This window comes from Cyclopterus lumpus, chromosome 8 (assembly GCF_009769545.1).
Source record: "Cyclopterus lumpus isolate fCycLum1 chromosome 8, fCycLum1.pri, whole genome shotgun sequence".
NCBI lineage: Eukaryota > Metazoa > Chordata > Actinopteri > Perciformes > Cyclopteridae > Cyclopterus > Cyclopterus lumpus.
Window position 1 is genome coordinate 10,284,356 of NC_046973.1, and position 22,959 is coordinate 10,307,314.

The window sequence follows — 22,959 nt, forward strand, 5'->3', positions numbered from 1 at the left end:
ATTTTGAAAGCAAGCCATGCTTCCACAATGGAAAGCATGGTCATGGTCCATTTCAAGTGAAAATTATAACTTAACACGCAAGATATCCAGCATGGTTTTATAACATTCTGCAAAACATGAGATTATAATTTTCTTTTTCTCAATTTCAAAATATCCATCCAGAAACAATACAGAACTCTTACAGTTTGAGGGAGACCATGACTATGGTCAATACACTCTGGTTAAGATGTGTTTAGGTCAGACAGCTAAAACAGCAGGGAAAGATCATCATTAAAGTTAAGGTTACAAAAGGCTAACATTGATTGCTCATCTGTGATGGCATGTTAACTCTGGAAGTTAAGATAGACTGCTCCTCAACCATCCACTAGACTGACCTTAATGCTGGTGCTTGAAACAAACTACTTCATACAAAGTGTCATCCAACCACGCCTAAAGACAAAAGTATTTATAGCTGCTCCAAATGGACAGGGTGAACGGCCTGCTGTCTGAGAGAGGGGCAACACATATCAATGGATCAAATGGGGATAACATGTCTCTCAATAAAAGTCTCTCCGTGAAGACATGCACAACGTTGCACTCACTTGAACATATAGAAAGTGCAGAAGTAGCACAAGAAGTTGTGTGTCCACCTTCATACACCTGGCCAGTCCCCGTGTGAAGTGAATGTCAATGTCAGATTGTCAGTTTCACAAACCAGTTACACAAATTGTCAGACAATACAGATGGGCCTCGTCCTCTCTCTAGTCTTTATATTTATATTGTTCGACAACTGAAAAATGACTTTTTTTTACAGAGGACAGACTCCATTACTATCTACTTTAGGTCAGGTTACTCTACTTCCTGCATTGACGTTCAATGCCAGTATTGAACATTCACAATAATTCAAAGGGATCTTATTCCGAGAGACACTGACCTGAGATATCCCATGATCTAAAAAGCACATTCACATGCAATTTGCATGATTTCCCCTCCACCCGGAATCCTTTAATCCATTGCACTGTTCACTGCCCTAAGGACAAACACTTAGCTTTAGGCATAGCTAAACCATCACTTTGATCTGCATTCTCTCCAACATAATCCTATTGTGAATTGCTATGAACATTGCAGCAAGTAGGTGGCACTAGTGAGGCATCAGACTTTGGGCTTCATAATCATTATTCTGAGCCACTGGACCATTGTTAAAACATGTTTTTACAAATTCTGTCCAATACCTCTAGTATCTCCACCATGCTGATGCAGCCAGAGTATATGCACGACCAAGGGTATTGGCCAAAGCTAGACACTGATCTCTAGCCCATCTTTTTGCCAGTCCCTCCCCCTATGTGCTTCCCCCAAAATAAATGGATTTGTGCAAGGAGGAGTTGACAACCACTCTATTTTAAACCACGCACTGCCAGAGTCAGTGTAATGTGAGCCTCTCTGGCTCTGTTTGTGTGGGACCAGCACAGTATCCCAACCCCCGGTTAATTCTCACCTACACATACACGAAGAAGAGGTCAATGGCAGGAACCTCTAAAATCACCTCCTAAACCAAACGTCCACTTTTTGTACTTTTTTGCATAATGCTGTGATTGCTGTGATTGCAAGTATTCTCACTCCAGTAACTCCATTTTGTACACAAATGTTTTTAAATCAAGCTGGGTCAGTTCCTGTCAAGTTTTGGTAAAGGTTTCCCAAATGTAATTGTAAAAAGCAGTCCTGGTTGAATAAATAGATAAGTCAATTACAAGTACTGGAACATGTCACAGCCCAGATTATAAATTCCGGTGGACACAGGACTGTGATAAAATGAAGAGTTGTGAGCTGTTAGTTATTTACGCTAGAATCTAGTCCCTCAATCAAATAAAACAGGGAGACTCTGCCTTGTATTTGAACTCACATCAACAGCATTATTAGTAACTATTTAAAGCTCTAGATAGCATAATCTTTGAGAACAAGTTCCCAATGAAGTTTATAATGGTGATAGACTAGTGCCAGTGAGAAACAGCTGAGTTGAAAAGAGCAAAGGACCAAATGAGATCAAGATGAAGACTGCAAAGTGGCTGAAAGTGGAGATGAGCTCAGACATGCCTAAGACATTTCTACTCTCTCACTTTGGACCACTGACTGCCTGCATTGACCCACTTGACCCATTTAGCTAATGAGCTCTACTGTATAATTCCTCCCCCCCATGCAGTCTTAAAGACACTCAGTTTGGAATAATAGCACATGCCTATCTGACAGCTAGCCTGTCTGCTTTAGCTTGGGGCAGATGTTGACATCTGAGTAAAGACCTTAACACAGCACCTCTTTTAACCCTTTACACGTCTGGGTAAAAAGAAAAATGATAGGTGTTATTTATGTTGTTAGACAGGGTGTTGTGAGGTGAAGAGATGCCAGCAAGTGCACTGCTTTTGCCCATTCATCAACCAGATCTGACATACACCAGCAGGACTCATTTGCCTCTGTGGATCTGATCCAACCGAAGCTCTTTCCATGTAAGGGCTTAAGGGCTGTCTAAAGTAGGAAATCACTTTCCACGATACAGTTACCTAAAGGGACTGGTGTGTGTGTGTGTGTGTCTTTGCATAAGGGAGCGCAGAGATTCATTTAAAGCTCATATGTAGTGCTGACTGAAAATGTAACAAGTAATTCCAACTTTGTGTCATCACACTTGTAGGGTATACACTATAATTTTCTTGCTGACTTGACTCTTATAGTTTATCAATATACATTGAAGCATATACTACCTTTGAAAGGCTAGTCATGTCACACATCAAATCCATTCTTCCGCCCACCCCGGACCCTTTCCAGTTTGCATACCGTGCCAAATGGTCCACGGAGGATGCAAACTGCTCTGCTCTCCACCCAGCCCTTACCCACCTGGACACACAATACTCATATGTGAGAATGCTGTTCATAGACTTTAGTTCAGCATTCAACAACATAGTCCCACAACAACTCATCTGTAAACTTGACCAGCTGGGGCTCAGAACCTCGCTGTGTAACTGGCTGCTGGACTTCCTCAGTGAGAGGCCAAGCAGTACATGTGGGCAACAACACCTCGATCAGCATCACACTGAGCACAGGGGCCCCTCAGGGCAGTGTGCTCAGTCCACTGCTCTTCACCCTGCTGACTCACAACTTCTCAACAACCTATAGCACCAATCACAAGGAGAAATTTGCAGATGACACAACTCTGGTCGGTCTCATCAGCAAGGATGATGAGACCCACTATAAGAAGGAAGTCAGCCTTCTGACCACGTGGTACGGAGACAACAACCTCCTTCTGAATAACAGGAAAACCAAGAAGATTGTTGTCGACTTCTGGAGAGGCCCCACTAAACACCCACCACTGACCATCAATGGTGCTGATGTAGAGAGAGTGAGCAGCACCAAATTCCTGGGGGTGGACATCAGTGAGGACCTCTCGTGGACAGCCAACACAACATCACTGGTAAAGAAAGCCCAGAGGCGCCTTTACTTCCTCCAAAAACTTAAGAAAGCAAGAACCCATCATGTGCCCTTTTTACCGAGGCACCATTGAGAGCCTCCTGACAAACTACATCACTGTGTGGGGCAGAAGCTGCACTGACTACAATAGGAAAGCCCTGCATAGTGAACACAGCTGGAAGGATCATCGGTGCCTCACTGCCCTCCCTGCAGGACATATATGACACCCGCCTCACCCGCAGAGTGACCATGATGGTGAGCGACTCCAGCCACCCCTCACAGTCTCTTCAGCCTCCTGTCCTCTTGGAGAAGATACCGGAGCCCCCGTGGTCGCACCACCAGACTTTCAAACAGCTTCGTCCAGCAGGCTGTTAGGAAGCTGAACTCTCTCCTTCCTCTCCTTTAAGAGTCTCCTTTAAGACTCTCTATGTCCAAGTTCTGATAAATATGGAATGATAGTTTTTCTTAATATACTGTATGTTGTCTCAATGTATATATTTTTTTATGTTCACTTTATTATTTGGTATTCACTTTATATGTCCACCGTCTCCTTGATCACTGACTACCTCACAGGCAGACCACAGTTTGTCCGACTGGGCTGTGTGCTGTCTGGGACGGTGGTCAGTGATGTTGGAGCCCCACAGGGAACTGACTTCCAGTACAACTCGGGGTCATGCCATCTGCAGAAGTTCTCTGATGACTCTGCAGTGGTCGGGTGTATTAAGGATGGACAGGAGGAGGAGTGAAGGGCAGTAGTGGATGACTTTGTGGAGCGGCCCGGTAGAAAATCACCTGCTTCTGTGTACAAGAAGGGGAGGAGTTGACTTTTTTTCTTGAGGAAACTCGGATCCTTCAATGTGTGCAGCAAGATGTTGGAGATGTTCTACCAGTCTGTTGGACCAGTGCTCTGGACTACTCCGTAGTCTGCTGGGGGAGCAGCATTGGAGCCGGAGACACAGACTCACTAAACTGGTGAAGAAGGCCAACTCCATCATTGGCTGCAAACAGGACTATCCGGAACAGGTGGTGGAGAGGAGGACACTGAAGAAACGATTGTCCATATTGGATAACCCGGACCACCCTTTCCACCACCTACTGCAGGGACAGCGGAGCACGTTATCCAACAGACTGCTTCAGCTCCTCTTCACAAGGACAGAAACAGGAAAACATTCCTGATACAGGAGAACATTCCAGATAGAGGAGAACATTCCTGACCACTGCTATTATACTGTACAATAAATCACCTTTGGCCAGATCCTCCTCATATGAACATCAATTTTTTTACTCTGAAAGGGTTTTTTCTATTTCTTGGGAGTTGTTCCTGATCCGATGGGATTCATTTTAGTATGTTAGCAATTGCAAAAACCTGTATGCCCCAAGCCAAGATCAGTTGCAATGGTATTAAATCACCCGTGTTTCCTCTCTTTAGCAGGCAAGGTTGCTCTTTGAATTATTCTCTTTGTTCAACCCATAGAACCTCTGGCAGAGGCAATGAGATCAGATCCAAATAGGTCAGTTAACACAAAGTATGTGTATTTGCAGACGATAACCATTTGGTCCTTACACACCCAGATGTTTCTCTTAACAGACTTCTCACATTACTGGATCGGTATAGCTCATTTTCAGGATATAATATTAAAATGCATTTCTCCCTTCTGGTGTACGCAGGGGTTCGAGTTTTTAAGAGTAACACTGGACAAATACTTAAAGAATCTCTATAAATTGAACGCTACCATTTTCGAAATGGAAGAATCCCAAAGTTTTAAGTACATTTAACATAACTAGGAAGAATCAGCTGTATCAAAATGCCATGATTACTGTATTTATTTCAGTCTTTGCCTATAGCTGTACCTGGGTCCTTTTTAAAACCTCTGGATAAAATGGTAATAAAATGTATTTAGAACCACGATACTTCAAGAGTAGAAAAAGGCAAATTGACATTGGATTACAACCTTGTTGGCCTTTTTATTTTGTCTTTGTCTGAACTTGATACAGTCCCCTCTTGGACCCAGATATAATGCTTTGAACTGGGTTACACCATACATTTAGAGACAAACTGGTTTGAAATTCGTTAATTTTTTGGTCAAGAAACAAACTGACAGATTGGACAACAGTCTGTTGTTTCAGAGATGATGAAGTGGTGCTGGAGGAACCTCACACCTCCATCACCTTTTACTGAGCCATCCTCTCTCCATGCCATGCCTACATGGGTTTTATTTCCAGATGCTTACCATACAGTATAACACACAACACATTGACTGTTTATATATTTATAGCTTTATATATTCATCTATAGTCTGTGAGCTCAATCATATAGCCATTTGGTATAAAGACTTGGAATAAGCTTACTATCTGTTACTAATAGTCTATTACATTCTATCAATTAATTGTCACCTTTTGTTGGCATTTTACTTGTCTAATATCCCATAATTACTCATGGTCTTTAGATTAGTTTAGATTTGTGCTGTTGTTACTAACTAGCTAATATACATCAACAGGAAATATTTGAAACAGACATTCGTACTGCCCTGGTTGATTTTATTGGTTTGTTTTTTCACTGCTTGTTTCTTTATTTTGAATATAGATTGAACTTTGGCTTACTGGGATTGACCAAACAAATAGAAACAGCTGTGGACCGGAAAACAAAAAGAATGAGCTAAAAGAGGCTAAAACATGTGACGAGCTGAAGGAAACTACAGAGTTCTTATTTTGTGACCTTGTTCACATTTGAGCAATTTGATATATTGTTAATATAAAAAAGTTTCAATCATATAAAAGCCTTTTATCTCATAAATAGTGATATTTTTCTTCCTTAATCCACTTAGCAGACATATTATGAAGGCAAACCGGTAACATCTGGGAATAAAAAAAATGCCGATTTGAAATGTCAGAGTTTGGCAACTCTGGACGGATTGTAGCCGACAGCAATGTATGCCAGCCCTATTGTGAAAACAAATTATTAGCATATTATTTGTCCAAATTAAAATGCATCTCACAAACAACATACAGTATATCTGATTCAACAAAGTAAAAGACATTACATGATTAGCAGAATAGCATAGTATAATGTGTGTGCGTGTGTGCGTGTGTGTCTGTGTGTCTGTGTCTGTGTGTGTGTGTGTGTGTGTGTGTGTGTGTGTGGTCCTGGAGTTCAGGGGGTCAGCTTGGAGACAGTCGAGTCAGATCTACAGCCAAAGAAAAAAATACTATCAATCCAAAATGGAAAAAAACAAGACAAAATATTGATTCTCAAGAACACAAAAACAATACAAGCTGTTCCAGATGATACAGACACAGCACCACAGATTAGTATGTGTCTACTACACCTTATGGTCTATCTCACAACATACAATACTTACACTTCATAAATTCTTAAGGGCTTCAACAACATAAGGCATCCATTGGTGCCATGTCCTAGCTCGTCAGGAAGGCAACTATTAATGTGGCAACATTTGGCTTAATCTTCCCGTGCCTTTTGAAGGGGGAAGGGGGGGGGGGGGGGGGGGGGGGGTGGGGCGCTGTGCTAATCGAAAATAGTGTATTTGAATATGTTTGTATAAACTGGGGTCCGTAAACACTATTGAGATATAGTTTTTGCCCTGGCATCCAACACCACTGTAAAGAATCTCAACGTTATCTTTGATCGGGACTTGTCCTTTAACTCCCACGTGAAGCAAATCTCAAGGACATTGTAACATTTAAAAAATCAGGCACATCTTGTCTCAAAAAGATGCATAAAAACTGGTTCACGCGTTTGTTACTTGTAGACTAGATTACTGAAACTAAACTCCTTATTATCAGGCTGCTCTAATAAGTCTCTTAAGTCCCTATAGATGATCCAGAATGCTGCAGCTGGTGTACTAACACAAACTAAGAAAAGTGATCACATTACTCCTGTATTAGCTGCTCTGCACTGGCTCCCTGTAAAATCAAGAATCACATTTAAAATTCTTCTCCTCACCTACAAAGCATTGATTGGTGATGCACCATCATATCTTAAGGAGCTCATAGTACAATATTACCCCACTAGAGAGCTTATAGTACTATATTACCCCACTAGAGAGCTTATAGGTTATAGTACCATATTACTCCACTAGAGAGCTTAAATAGGTTATAGTACCATATTACTCTACTATAGAGCTATACCATATTACCAGAGAGCTTAAATAGGTTATAGTGCCACATTACCCCACTAGAAAGCTTATAGTACTATATTACCCCACTAGAGAGCTTATAGGACCATATTACTCCACTAGAGAGCTTATAGTACCATATTACCCCACTAGAGAGCTTAAATAGGTTATAGTAACATATTACTCCACTAGAGAGCTTATAGTACCATATTACTAGAGAGCTTAAATAGGTTATAGTGCCACATTACCCCACTAGAGAGCTTATAGTACCATAATACTCCACTAGAGCTTATAGTGCCATATTACCCCACTAGAGAGCTCATAGTACCTTATTACTCCACTAGAGAGCTTATAGTGCCACATTACCCCACTAAAGAGCTTATAGTACCATATTACCCCACTAGAGAGGTTATATTACCATAGTACCTCACTAGAGAGCTAAAAAAGTGAAATATCAATCAGTTTTATATCAAAGCATCTATGGTGTCCCTCAAGGTCTTAGTGTCTTAAGGTGGTATTTTGACCACTATTTAATCTATTCTCAAGTGGTCAAAAATAGTGAAATGGTTTTACCTCTGAGGAGCAGAAGGGAGGTTACCAGCTTTTATCAGATCACTCTGAGACAGAGCGTCTGTCATCCAGGAGAGGGCGCTGCAGCAGTACTCCAGCTGGGAGAGAGATACAAAGATGGATGAGTGCTGAGTAGACAGAGCCGACAGCTGCATGGAAACCAGACACACTGTGCACACACTCGACACACAGATATATATACTCATATCAATTTACCCATACATGCAGATATTGTACAAAATTAAACAAAGCACACCTACTGTATTTTTTTAGGTGGGCAGGTTCAATCAGCAACATTTAATTTATAGATTAAAAAATATATATATTCTGTCCAAGTTTAACGGTACTGACTTGGAGGTACAGTCACTGAGCTAAAAAAGCTTCCTGCTGGGATAGATGTTTCCTTGTAAGAGATATCTCTAAATGTGATACTTCGTATAGACTTTGTATTAATAATTCATTGCTAAAACAACTCAAAATGTTCAAAGGGAAATGGTGTATGGTTCTAGCCTGCAAAAACTGATTGTGACTTGTATAGATCAGGCTCACTAGATCCTTCATGTGCAATGAGATATTGCTGACCTCTGTCTCCAGCAGCCGCAATCTTCTGTCGTGGTCACGGATCTCTACCATCTGCTTTAGCACACTGTCCACCCTGCGGAAACAAATACACACAAATAATCCCAATGAAACCTCAGCTGGAATGTCTGAGTTCAGATGAGTTCAAAACTATGGAATGATCACACAAGGACTTCAGAAACTTCAATAAGTAAAAGAGAAATGTGTATATGTAAAACTTAATGAAAGGTATGTTTCTATTTTTGGCCAGTGTTTGTAACATTTAATAAGAACACATAATAACAAACAACACAACAATTGTACACAACCCTAACCCAGGGCATTTTATAATGGAAGGATGTATGGACATTTTCCTTGATAGATAGTAGGCATCAATTACACAGATGTCTTTCAGACAATTGACATTGCATGTGCAGATTTGTAGAGGATGCTCATTTTAGTTATACACATATAGAACAAGAGGTGTATAACAAAAAAAGAGACAGAATTAAACAAAAAACAAAAACAAAAAGAATGTATAACTAGGGAGTGATCTATTCTCTATTGTAAATTCATTGATTTCTGAAAATAAAATCAGGTCTATGGGGTGTTAAAGAGGGTTGTTTCTATGCGACTGCGAGTCACTGAGGGTAAGTCTCTGACTTTCGGGACTCAGGCTTTCTTGGAGTCTCTGAATGGCATTCTCGAAAGGGCGTTGACTGGGGACGACAATGCTCATGTGGGTAATAATAGAGAAACCTGGAGGTGGGTTGATGGAAAGGAATGACCTGCCTGGTCTTTGTTGTTGGACTTCTGTGATAGTCATGAACATAACAAACACCATGTTCGAGCATAAGTGTACTTGGTACCAGAACAAAAGCTAAAGTTCTAGGATCGACTTTGTGGTCATACCATCAGATCTGCGACCGTATGTCTTGGACATGGTGAAGAGAGGAGCAGAGCTGTCAACTGATTACCACATGGTGGTGAGTGGTAAACCCAACCGTTAGGTAAAAGGGAACTGGGAATGTCTGGCTGAAGCCCCTATCCACGAGGTCTTAAACACCCACCTCTGGCAACATTTCTGGTGCATCCATGTACATGCAATCCAAGTGAGCCATGTTCAGAGTCTCCATTGTTGAAGCAGCTGTTTGGAGCTGTGGTCAGACGGCCATCGGTGCCAGTCGTGGCAGCAACCTGAGAACCCACTGGTGGATACCAGTTGTATAGAAGGCCGTCAAGCTGAAGGAGCAGTCCTTTCGGGTGTGATTGGCCCAGGGTCTCCAGAAACAGCAGCCAGGTACCGGCTGGCCAGAGGCCCTGAAGCAAAAACACCAGGTGTGGGAGGAGTTATGGGGGACCAATGAGAAGAACTTTCAGTTTACCTTATGAAAGTTATGGCAAACCGTGAGACGACTCAGAAAGGGAAAGCAGGGCTTGGGTCAGGCTGTGTTTGTTTTCAGCAGGGCAGGAGAACAAGGACTTTGAGGAACTCCTGAAACCGACTAACACGTCTCTGTGGAGGATGCAGAGTTTGAAGACTTGGGGTATAACTCATTCATACTCCTGGCAGAGGTTGTTGAAGTAGTGAAAAAGCTCAACGGCAGCAAATCACCAAGGGTGGATGAGATTCGCCCTAAGGTGCTGAATGCTCTGGACATTGTTGGGCTGTCTTGGGTCACAAGCCTCTTCAATGTCCTGTGGCCTCGCGTTTCCCCAGGAAGAGCTTGAAAGTGTTGCTGGACGTCTTGAATACCTTCAACCCTGCCCCGGATAAGTGGATGTTAATGGTTGGATAGATGGATTCTCTATTTAGATATTGGTTTACATAAAATCCAGTATGAATATGTTAAATAATTATATGCTGCTGTATTGGCTAAGTTCTATATTACACATTTTATTTGTCAGTTAAATGTAATTTTGGGGAGTTTTTCCTGATCCGATGTGAGGTCCTGGGACAGGTATGTCCTATGTGTACAGATTGTAAAGCCCTCTGAGGATAATTTGTAATTTGTGATTCTGGGCTATACAAAATAAACTGAATTTAATTAAATTGTCAGTTCTAACCTTGAGAATCAAAAGAGCTCTTACACATTCATATTGTTTAACATTTCATAAATTCGCAACATTATCAGATGCAACTTACTTGACAGATGTACTTTTAATTAGTACTGTGTCACTTTCCCTCTGCCGCTTATTCCGAGCTGAGAGGAAGTTTTCTTTCTGGATAGCCTCCCATGTGTTGAGACAGCTAGCCTTCTTGCCCCGCAACTCCAGAACTGAGGACACAGAAGACTGTAAAAGCCTGACTTTGGACCAACTGTCCTGGCACCCCAAGACCCAGCTGTAGTTGCTCTTCAAATTAACCAAACACATCTAGACTGAATGGGTAAACTCCATCACCTACCTAGTACTAGTGCAAGAGCTAATTCATGCATAATGGTACATGTTTCCTTGTTTTTCTTTACTGCTCCCTGCTAAATGCTTGTCCTCATATCTCCTGTCTTTAAGCTATACTTCTCACCAAAGTGTTGGCTTTTGACTGAGGGGATCTGGTGGAAGCATCTCTTGATGAAAAGGTGGAGGTGTGATATGATGATAAAGGGTGGTGCCAGGCACGGTCTTGAGTGGTACTCCTTAATCAGGTTGTAACGCTGAAACTTCCAATAGATGTCACTGTGCTCCTGTACTTTTGAGAAGGTGTAGCTGTAGACAGTAAATTGAAATCTCATTATGCAATAAACAGAGAGAAAACAATTTCCTACTCCATACTATACAACATAAAAGCCTATTATGTTTGGAATCTGTTAATCAGTAAACATTGGAACTGAAGAAAATCATTCGAAATGCAAGGGTACCTGAACATAGCAATGAGTAGGTTGACCAATACTATGTTGGTAAACAGCAGGTAGATGACCAGAAGGATGACAACCAGCCAGTTGGCGTAGGTGCTCAGACAAGGCTCTTCTCCTGCTTCAATAAGTGTGGCGTTGTTTGTACAGGTTACTTCCACCAATTTATCAGCTAGATGGAAAAACAATAAAGAGATCCATAACAACATGAAAATGTATGCAGCCTCTTTATATGCACCTTAAAAAAGTAACATCTATTTTAACTAAGAAATGCAGAAAAAATGTTTGTATTGCTTTATATTTACCATTAATAATCTGGCGTCTGAGTGAGAAAAATGTAAACTCGTAAAAAGTATGTTGTGTAAGTGAACAAAGGCAAATATGTTGTTCATACCGTTTTATGCACCATATTATGCACCATTTTATTTTATGCCGAAAATGTGCTAAACATAATGAAAAGGAACATCTAAAGGACAGCTCTGCCATTTTTTCTTAAAATGTCATGCTAATCGTTCAAGAAAACATGTGTATTATTAATTTTACAAAACTGAGATGAATTTAATTCAATTATGTTCTAAAGATTGGGTTATTTTTTACATTTCACATTTCTTTCATATAATTTAACTTAAACTTTATTTTATCCATCCGTCCATTATCTACAACCGCTTATCCTGAGTAGCGGGGAGGCTGGAGCCAATCCCAGCTGACATTGGACAAAGGCAGTATACCTTTGAAAGGACTATCACAGAGCTGACACATAGACAGACAACCATTCATGCTCACATTCACACCTATGGCCGATTTAGAGTCTCCAATTAGCCTGAGCTGCATGTCTTTGAACTGAGGGAGGATGCTTGAGAACCCGGAGGGAACCCACGCTGACACAGGGAGAACGTGCAGACTCCCCTGACATTGAGGGAACAAAGATCCTTGTGCTTGATAGAGTTATGGACTGGTATATTGAGACTGAATCGCTCACCATCCATTTCATTTATGGGTATTTGTCCAAAGATGTGCAGGTATGGTCTGTAGAACACTCTGCGGAATATCCAATTAGGGCGGGGATCATACGAGTAGAGGAGTGCCTGATTAGCCACTCCATAAGCCAAGAGCCACACAGCCAGAAAGAAAAGGAAGAAGAAAACATCCTTCATCTGCGGGAAGCAAAGAGAGACCAGAAGTGAATGATGTTACACATCATCATTTCATGAATAGGATTTTGATATCTCAATACATCAACTGTTTCTAGTACATTATATGCATTACCATCAACCATCATTAACAACAAATGGGGGGTGAGCATTAAAAGAACAACATGCAATTGCACCATTGACTCAGTTAAACTGTCTATTTTCGTAATTCCTTTGTTTGCTACTTAAAGAGGACACTGGTGTCTGTATGAGGAATGTGGATGTAGAATAAGTAAGGTGTAGAAGGTATCCATAACAGGCATGTTTTTGGAGTGCTCTACGTGAACAATACACCAGTGTGCCAAGTAAGAATACTTGAACAAAGACCAACTAGTGAAAATGAGGCCTATATTTTTGTCAAAGTATCTTCAAGGAACCCCAACCTGTTGTATGTCTCATACTGTTTCACATGTAATTTTCATTAATTTGTGTGTTGCGCATAGGTTGTTTTGCAAATGTTGTGTGCACTCACCATCTTGCCAAGGATGATTATCTTGGGTCCAAGCTGTTTGTGGACTGCAAAGATATGGATCAGACGTAGTGTGAAGACCATAAAATCTATGGCCATGACAGCTCGTCCAAAATCATATGACATGGGGAACATTCTGGAAAACAAAACAGTGCATTTACGGCCCTTAATATAATCACCTTTATTATGAACCGATACAACCAGTCCATTTACCATTTACCTGCAGCACAGAGCCAAAGTGAAGAGAATAATGGCTGTGAGATCACACTTGTTCCACACATCCTGGATGTAAGTCCTCATCATCTGGAGTACAAAGGAGCTGCCCAAAAAGAAGGTCTGTCAACCAGATAGAGAGGAGTCACAATAGTATGCAGATGGATATGGATCTGTGCAGTGTACAGTACGTGTCAGTGAGAGAAATGTGTATTTTAGGTTAGCATTCAAACTGACGGGGTCCTTTTCCTCAGGTTTTGGAGAGAACATGAAATACAAACCAGTTTGAGGAACAGATGCATAAGTTTGAAGGCTTATCAGAAACCAAAACACTGCAGAGCCGTAATTAACTATTGTAAACAGTGGAACTATGTTGCAATATACTGTATGTGCGCATGCGTGTGTCTTAACAACCAACCTGCCGAATCTCTTCACACACTAAGGTGAAAACCCAAAAGTAAAGCACAAATTCCAGAGTGGACGGGCCGTCAGGGTACGGGGGCTTGAAGTCCACCAACAGAACATAGGCAAACAGGTAGAGGAACAGGAAGTACATCAGCACGTTGCCAAGGAATGAGGTAACAGGGCTAAACCAGAACTGTCTCCACCGTGACACAATGAATGGTCTCTTGGAGTTGGATGGCAAAGAGTCTGAAGTGAAGAGTAGTACAAAAAATGAAAACAAGAATGATTCAAATATGTCAAACAAACCGTCATACAAAAATATATTACCAAATACACTCAGTGGCTAGCGAAAAGATTAAGTGTATTTATTTTTTTAAACATGGACCCCATTTTCCCATGTCTTTGTGTATAAGTGACAAATGGGTTTCAGGGTGAGAGGGAGGGGGAACACACACAAGTGTTGGAGATGTGCCGACTACGGTGAAAACACAAGTGTAAAGAAAGAAAAAAAGTTGCACACTCATAGCCACAATGCAAAAGATATTTAATAATTTACCAGCTTTTCAAAATGGTCTTCTTCAGGGTAAAGAGGAGTGTGACTGATTAAGGGACTGACGGGAATACAGTTTATTAAATTAGTCCAGTATTGTAGGATAACTACAATACTCTGTCTGTTGCCCCTCTTTGTCTCTTCCATTTGTAGAAGCTCTTTATCCATGTACACTGGCGAAGGTAAATTTGACAGCCACATTGTTGAAATCATCTAAATATTCAGCTCTGACATCAACCTTTTTAATTGAAAATGATATCACTTGTACAGGCAATCACATTTTAAAACCATTGCCCAGTATAACATGTTATTCTATTATTAATATGTTGTTTTATTTATTTCTCCACAATCATTGAGTGACCACCAGAAATTACTTATCAGCCTCCTTTGGGGTAATGACCACTGTTTTAATGATAATACTTAGCAATGCTTTTTGTACTTTAACACAGCAAACTCGGCCTAGCTGGCACCTTCCTGAGACATGCCACGTTCCATCCTGCTTCAAGGCCTCCACCATAATCCCCGTCCCCAAAAAACCCTGACCTCTGTGGTGATGAAGTCTTTTGAGCGCCTAGTCCTGTCCGAACATGGCCCTCCACTTCATCCTCCAGCATCTGGAGTTCAGTAGAGGGCTCTGCCTGTGCTTATAGAACTAGAGTTACAATATCATAACCTTCGTTAATCACAGTTCATTTTACCCTTACTCATGAACAACACCCTGGAATACTTACAATCCTTCAATTGGCACTTGCACAACAAATCCCTGTGCACAGTGAGCCTTGTGATCTACTGAAGTCTAGATCTGCAAAAAGCAGGGAATCAATCCTGAGGTCACCAAATCAGACACTTATCCCTCAACTGTGAAATGATATCCATGGAAATTACAATAACATGGATAACATGGCACAAACTTGGTGGAGCCCAATTGCTACAGGGAGCCTGTTTGGTTTCTTTGCGAGAATACAGCTTCACTTTATTTAAGGGACGGAAGCAATGGCACCCCATACCACAGATTGGTAGAATGCTAAACAGTTGTCTCACTGGAGCAGCAGAATATATACTATATTCTACGTATTATAGCCAAGAAAAAGAGCTGGAAGAACTTTAGTTAGAGCAGAAGAGAGCAGCATAACTTGCACTCCGCTGTTCAATAAGAGCATGATAACATACATATGGATCTCACATGACTGAAAGTTGAAAAAAGGTTCAGATGTAGTATATTACTATTACTTACATTCTTTAAGAACATCATATTTTTTAAACCATATAGTGTGTAGTACACACAGTTATCAAACAAACACATGTGGGCATACAAGGGAGGGTAGACCAAAGTACCAAAAGCAGAACAGTGATCCAAACCCACCTTTCAGGTTTTCTTTTCGAGCTTCTTCCTCACTGTGACATCCAACAAAGAATAAAGGACTTTTGTTACAACTGGGAAGGAAACCCGTCATACAACACTATCAGATTCATGTTATGTTATATATTTGTATTTACTTTTGTATAATGTCAGCAAGGCAAAAGACGGTGTTATCATTTCCATCCAGACTGTCAGTGTCTCTGCCGTGGTGGACCTCCACAGACTTATCTTCCTCTTCTTGTGCTCTGTAACATGAACGCACACCACAACCTACCATGTTTTCTTTTTTGTAGTAATAATGCTGTATTGTATGTGTTACTCTCAGCTCTCGAGTCATCCGAGTCAACATGGAACAGATTCAACACTATCCAACAATGTGTCTGAAATCATGCCCATAGGAGCTACGCATATATATATATATATATATATATATATATATATATATATATATATATGTATTTCTCCAAAGAAAATACTTCTTTTGATAGACAGTAAGTATAAATTAAAAAAAGAATACAAAAAGAAGCAATTAGCACTAAGAGTGCTAATTTCAAATCTCATAAATTTAAATTATTATTTGAGGGGTACCTTGAGAGCTATAGTTTGAAGCTCAGAGCTATTGGTCAAGCTGCTGTGTTGGACTAGTTGGCAGTGAGAATGTGTTGAATGGAATTCTATAACAACACAAACAAAGTTACTCAATAATCGCTCAGCATAGCACAATATTTACAAAACACTGACCTGAAGCTGATAAGGTCGGTGTAGAGGAGAGGGGGCAGGAAGAAGGTGAGAACCAGTTTCCAGACCTCAGTACTCCTCTCCATGTCACCCCACCAGACCTGAGACAGCAGGGACTACATAAAAGAGCAGCCCTGTTACCACAACTATCAACCAACATTACACTCACTGATGACATTTGTTTTTATTTATGTTTTATTTACTGTCATTTTAATATTCAAAGCCTGCATGGAGCCTGGCATCTTTTCATTTCTACTGTTGGGAGGAGAACACCATCTCTACCTGAACACCATCGTGACTGAAGAACAGGCGGGCATCAGCCGCAGTGGCCATCTGAAGGCATGTAGCTCCGCCCCACACTGGAGACGTCCTTATAAGGAGAGTAAAGGAGCGACTCTCGCTGCTCTGGTAACACTCACCAAATACATCTGAACACACAAACAAAACAGTACACACAATGATATCATAATGTTGTCTTCTTAATCTTTTCTAGGTTGCTAGGTAACAGGGTTTTATTGGGTGGGGGGGGGGCATTTAGTGCTTTTATTACAGACAATAGAGGCATGACAGGAAATTATGGAGACACAGATACAACGGATATCCTGCCAGACTCAAACCAAAACCGTAAGCCATATAAATGCCCTAGTTTTCAACTTTTAACTTTTGATTATATTTTCTCAGACGCGGAGAGATATTGAAAGTGCAAAGGCAGCTGTGGTATATGGTTATTATATCACAGCTATGAATCAATCACGTCACGCAGTCATCTTGCAAGAAACCTTGGAGAACATACTGCAGGAATGATCTTGTGGATGATCCCAAAACTTAGATTTATTTTATTCAAGAGGGAACAATACACATAAATTAACATGCGCCACAAGCCATCATGTAAACGCTCCAGATTTACCCATGCACGATCATTTTTGGTTGATGGTATAAAAAAAGTTGATGGTATAAAAAAAAAAAACACACTCACAGGAGCACAAAAACGCAGACAGATAACCACCATTAGAAGCACATGAGCACAGACAAAACCGTAAGTACCTCCATAATTTCAATATCAACACAGATTATTTGGGATTTCCCAAAACTGTTTGCAATCATTCTGCCACCCAAATGCAGATTAAGGCATTTATATGACATTGTCTTGAGTCCACACATGCACAGAACAAAGCTGCTTGTGGCCTGACTCACCGTTGGCCAGGTTCTCAAACTTCTGTGCCAGTTCCTTCATGGCTAGCTTGCTCTCAGTCTCACGCTCAAGCTTTGAAAGCTCCCTCAGCATCTTACAACCACCCAGAGCGCTCAGCACTGACTCCCCTGCCTGATAAGGAAACACACAAAAACACGGTAATGCCAATAAACGCCTGTTGAAATGAAACCAAATTTGATGGCAACTTTGAAAAATGGCAGCTTTGTGACCTTAGCGATGTTTGCAGTAGTGTGTCTTTCTCATAGCACCTTCAAATGTCATGTGTACAGAGTCATTTGAACACAGCCAATTCCTAAACAAGATAAAATGCCTTGTGTGAGGTTGTGCAATATTACAGGTGAGTATCACCATCTCCCAGAAGTAAACAGCCATTTCACGGCGGTTCTGCAGGACGGCCCAGAAGAAGAGGGCGGCCCAGGGTGAGAGGCAGCGCTGGTCCCGGTACATGCAGTCCCCCAGCAACATCTGATTGACTTGCTAGACAAAACACGACAAGACACAAGTGAGGGAGTCAGAACCCAAGAAATATTGTCTCTTATACTGCTGACAACCATCCATTATTAAATGGCAAATACATTTTGTCAGCAGCTTTTCTGATTTTCTCAGTGATTTCATATGCAGTGAAAAACATGACATGAATTGTTCTTCCTTGTCAAAACCTGGTGTACCATCATACTGAACTGACATTTTTTGGTTCATAGATTTAGAGGTGTAATGCAACTCTGTAACGCTGTTCATTCTGTACACATGACATATATAGCTGTCCATCCTGATATAGGGATCCTCCTCTGTTGCTCTCCTGAAGGTTTCTTCCCTTTTTATCCCCTTAAAGGTCTTTCTGCTCTGATCCGATGTGAGGTCCTGGGACAGGGATGTTGTATGTGTACAGATTGTAAAGTCCTCTGAGGATAATTTCTCATTTGTGATTTTGGGCTGTACAAAATAAATGTAATTAAATTGAATTGTTAGCAGCAGCGTATGTATCCTGGAGCCTCTAGCCTCACACAGAAAAGCTCACTAATTCACATTTTTTATATTTTAAACTGCAAAAGCAACAAAAGGAGAGAGTTCCCCACTCACTGACCTTGAGAGCCTTCCTGGTGCTGGTGCTGGGGTCCAGGCCCAAAGGTCCATAGTAGAAAGGCTGACAGACATCACCCAACAGGTCCGACAGCAGGCGGGATACCTGCAGCATCACCAGACAATTCATTACTACTGTATACAGAGCAAGGGTGCTTTCATGTATTATATTTGATATAGAGCGAAAAACAAATCCAATTGCAGTTTGCTGTGTTTAAAAAATGTACGAGAGTCTGTTTCCATGACAGAATCAGAAGATTGGTGGAAATGAAGTGAAGGGAAACAGGTGCACATAATGCTCAGCCCGTCCTACAGGTTCACTTATTCTTCCTCACCTCATACAGGTTGAGCTCCATGGCTGAAGCGGGTCCACTTAGTGCACTCTGAAGACTCTTCAGAGGCGCCGTCTCAGCCCCATGCAGGTTGGGCAAGGATCCAGCCAGGCCCTGCCTCTCATGCAGACGCTTCTGGAGCAGAATGTAGGCCAGCGAGCTATCGGACAGCGAGCAGTACAAGCTCTCCAAGCGACGGTGAGTCAGGTAGCGCAGAATATTCAGTCCATTCTCGCAGAAGAGACGCACAAACTGGGGCTTGTTGTTGATCAGTGCGTCTGTCATGGAGTCCTCAAGGTCCTCATACTTCAAATATAAATCACCTCATCAGCATTATGTGATTGAAGCATGCAGAAATACATGTCTAACCAATTTCGTCACGAGGTTTTGTAATTTTGCAATGCATTGAGTGAAAAAGAGACACTGCTCTAAGTTGTGTGTTACAATCATCATGTGTGGACCAGAAGGATAGCATAACTCACTATATTTAGCTTTTGATACTTTAGTAACTTTGTTGCAACATTTGGACGTCTTTGAATTTCTAATAAAGGAGCATCGATTTTACACATCGAAGTCAGTTTACATAACTTGAGAAGTACTTAATTAGTTTAAAAGGGATTTAGCAGGAAGGAAGAGTTGGCCCCAAATACGAGTTAGGCTTCAGACTTTGAACATTATTTTTGTACCTTGTGATATTCCAAACAGTGCTAGTGTATTTGTCATTAAGTTTGACTCTGACCTTCCACTCGATATCTCCATTAAAGAGCTCAGTTTTGGCGATGTCCACTCGGTTCCAGGCCACGGCTAGTTTCAGCTCCTCAATGTACTCACTGGCTTCACTGGACACACGTTTACTAACTTAACACACACACATATAGGTACACGCACACACACACACACACACACACACACAGGTACACGCACACGCACGCACACACAAACACACACACACACACATAGGGAGGATATGTGGGTTTAGGGGGCAGGGGCAGAAATGGCGTCAATGGAGGTAAAGGTCATGATAAGGCTACTGGGAAATACCTTGAGAATATGAAAAGACATGGTAGGATATATACTGAGCCTGAAATATTCTAGCCCCCTTTACATAATTTAAAAAAAAAATGATTTTATATACTTTTATTGGACAAAAGATGGGGCTAAATTGTCTGTTTTACATAGCTGCCAAAACATAAGATAACAGATCATTTCTTTTTTCTGCTATTCTAATATTTATAAGGATTATTCATGCTTCCATGTCTCCCTTGTTGACTATTGTACATCCCTCTTCAACCATCTTAGAAACACGTATTTTCCAGGTCATCTAAATAAAAAGGTTGCATGACAGTAATCTTAATATCGCTCAATTGGCACCCCATCAAATTCAGAATGTAATTCAAGGTACTTGTGATCACTCCTAAAGGTCTTCCAGATCAGACAGCCGTGTACATCAGAGGCCGCCCCGTGTCATCAACGAGGCTCCAAGCATTTTGTGACATTCTGCTCTTTTTGTCTTTTACAGTGCTATATGAATAAACATATGTACTTACTTACCTCTAACAAGGGCTTTGAGGAGAACGATATCAAAATCATCAGAACCCTCCTGTTCCCCGTGGAAAACAGTGATGAACTCTCTGTTCTGATAAATACTCAGAGCCTAGACACACAGAGGAAGTGAAAGAAAATGAGCAAATCAGTGTTTGGAAAATGTTTCTCAAACATTGAAATAACCACACAGACTCTGGGCAGAACAAATAGAACAGAACTGGGTGATCTGAAAAGCGGTTGGCATAATCTTATTAATTTCTACCATACGCAATATTAAAATGATGAGAGCAGTCTGACTCACACTATCCACCAGTTTCTCCAGCTCAGCTTCAGCTGGGAAATATCTCTGAACCTGGTCACGGACCTTGTTGCGGAGCTCTGCGCTGAGACCCTCAGCAGCCTCCCCCTCTGCTGGAGGAGAGATGGTACTGAGATAGTCCAGCAGCTCACTGATGAAGTCTGCGGCAGGACCAGATCCAGCAAGAACCAGCCAGGGCGTAGCTTTCCTCAGAGAGACATCTAATCTCTGAGACAGGGAATATAGGTACACAATTAAATGACAGGGCATTTTCAAATATATTGTATTTAATCAGTGTCAGTGAGATGGCTATATCTCTTTTACAGTAATGTGGGTACTTTATTTATTTATTTTTGATTACAGAGATCATATGCAATGAAATGTTAGACATTGCATTATAATCAGTGGTCAGTTTGGGGGATGTACGGCAGAACTGCCTTCACAATAACAAGAAAGTATGGAAAAGATGGAGTGCTTCTGTGGTCAAGCAAAAAAGTGAGACTTTTGTCATTAATTGGATTTTCTGAAAACGTAAAAAAAAAATTAAAAAAAGGCAGACTTTATACTAAGTATTGATGACATGTATTTGGATGTTTTTTCCCCCCACAATGCTAGCATTTCAAATTTCAGACACAAATTCAAATTCAAAATTCAAAGCAGATGATGGAGGGCTAGCCTCCACATGACTCGCGCTAAGCCCACAGCTAGTCGCTAACGGTGCTAACAGCCCAAACAGTACAAACAACGTGCTAACAGAGCTAACAGTTTTACACTGATGCTTCTAAATTGACAGGAAAGTGGCGTGCTGCTGATATCCAAGTAACTCTTTGTGTTGAGACTGTGTTTGACAATGTTATATAATAAACTGAAACCAACATCAAGTTCAGTGCACTGATGGGTGAGGAAGACCAGACCAGGGCGACCCAACCACTCTGTTAAGAGGAGTGGCCACAGTCTAACTGGCCATGGTTAGGCAGGCCTACATCCTTCTGTTGTTGTTGGGCACCCAATCTTGCATATGTTGTGGCCTGTTAGTGTCTGGTAAGCCGTAAGGCTTAGTAGTAATAGAATGTCCTTGGAATATTTTTGGTAAAATCCCCAAAACTATCATTGTATGTAAAGGGCAAATGTATGTGACAGTTTCCTCACCTTGAGCATATTGGCGTCTCCTGAGATGAGCATACACAGCACCGGGATTTCAATACCGCCACTACCTGTTATTGGCCCGAGACAAGAAGTTAGAAGAAAAAGACAGCTTCTCTAGGTCGAATGCTCAGTAGGGAGCAGGATCGTCTTTCAAACAGAGGATCGTCGGTTCGATCCCCGGCTCCATGTGTCGATGTGTCCATGGGCAAGACACTTAACCCCAAAATGTCTCCCGTAGAACAGTGTGTGAATGTGGGTATGAATGGGTTAGTTACTGCTGATGTGGAGGTGGAACCTCAGCTCCTCCCATCAGTGTGTGAATGGGTGAATTATGCCATGTAGTGTTAAAGAGCTTTGAGTGGTCGGAAGAATAGAAAAGAAAAAGTACAGGTCCATTTACAGAAACCTTAGATTAAGAAAATGAATACAATTTGAAATGCTCATAATATCAGACAACCTCTCCAAAATGTAACTAAATGTTCTGAGATGGTAGATAGTATTGATAGATAGATCAATATTGTCTTCAAGCTCACAGCATTTCAGATCCCTTTATCTACCCAGGGTAGGTTTGCTGAGCACATCCAGTATCAGCTAGCTAACAATCATATGTGAAGGGCATTTGAAACTGGGTTGGCGTGCAGCGTGACAAACCGTACAATTATTACACATCATATTCTCATTAGTCCCCTTGAGACATTTACAATATATCATGTTTGAAAGTCCAGCAAGCAAAATTCCACCAAAGGCTTCAAAACTATGCAAGTAGAATATAAATAATCTGAAAGCCAAACATTATTTTCATAATGTAACGTCTTCGGCTGAGTAATACAGTATATAATACTCAACTGTCTAATACGACTTTACAGTAATATAAC

The 22,959-nt window shown here is 41.1% G+C and overlaps 2 protein-coding genes across 8 annotated transcripts in view; both read right to left on the reverse strand.

Moving 5' to 3' along the window:
* The window catches only part of LOC117735300 (secreted acidic protein 1A), a 12,400-nt gene extending 8,330 nt beyond the window's left edge, over positions 1 to 4,070 (reverse strand). The window contains exon 1 of the mRNA XM_034539832.1: positions 1 to 4,070. This exon is cut by the window's left edge and continues 2,027 nt beyond it. The gene's annotated coding sequence lies outside the window, so the exon portion shown is untranslated.
* Positions 4,071 to 4,704: 634 nt separating this feature from the next.
* Positions 4,705 to 22,959, reverse strand: part of trpm4a (transient receptor potential cation channel, subfamily M, member 4a) — a 29,122-nt gene continuing 10,867 nt past the window's right edge. For 2 of the 7 annotated variants that reach the window (XR_004609833.1, XR_004609836.1), the window contains 23 exons: positions 22,088 to 22,152; positions 20,942 to 21,166; positions 20,647 to 20,749; positions 19,835 to 19,953; positions 19,099 to 19,401; positions 18,768 to 18,869; positions 18,032 to 18,160; positions 17,665 to 17,794; positions 16,753 to 16,898; positions 16,474 to 16,586; positions 15,870 to 15,977; positions 15,736 to 15,767; positions 13,836 to 14,068; positions 13,425 to 13,540; positions 13,208 to 13,340; positions 12,525 to 12,699; positions 11,552 to 11,717; positions 11,218 to 11,399; positions 10,840 to 10,972; positions 10,309 to 10,457; positions 9,764 to 10,207; positions 8,718 to 8,790; positions 8,193 to 8,233 (listed from right to left, as the gene is read on the reverse strand). Coding sequence is in view for 3 of the 7 variants with exons in the window: in XM_034539233.1 (XP_034395124.1) it covers positions 10,199 to 10,457; positions 10,840 to 10,972; positions 11,218 to 11,399; positions 11,552 to 11,717; positions 12,525 to 12,699; positions 13,208 to 13,340; positions 13,425 to 13,540; positions 13,836 to 14,068; positions 15,736 to 15,767; positions 15,870 to 15,977; positions 16,474 to 16,586; positions 16,753 to 16,898; positions 17,665 to 17,794; positions 18,032 to 18,160; positions 18,768 to 18,869; positions 19,099 to 19,401; positions 19,835 to 19,953; positions 20,647 to 20,749; positions 20,942 to 21,166; positions 22,088 to 22,152 (2,972 nt within the window). In the remaining 4 variants the exon portion in view is untranslated. Of the gene's footprint in view, positions 6,618 to 8,138; positions 8,234 to 8,717; positions 8,791 to 9,763; positions 10,458 to 10,839; positions 10,973 to 11,217; positions 11,400 to 11,551; positions 11,718 to 12,524; positions 12,700 to 13,207; positions 13,341 to 13,424; positions 13,541 to 13,835; positions 14,069 to 15,735; positions 15,768 to 15,869; positions 15,978 to 16,473; positions 16,587 to 16,752; positions 16,899 to 17,664; positions 17,795 to 18,031; positions 18,161 to 18,767; positions 18,870 to 19,098; positions 19,402 to 19,834; positions 19,954 to 20,646; positions 20,750 to 20,941; positions 21,167 to 22,087; positions 22,153 to 22,959 lie in introns of those variants that run through there. The other 5 variants (XR_004609834.1, XR_004609835.1, XM_034539235.1 and 2 more) reach the window with 5 other exon arrangements.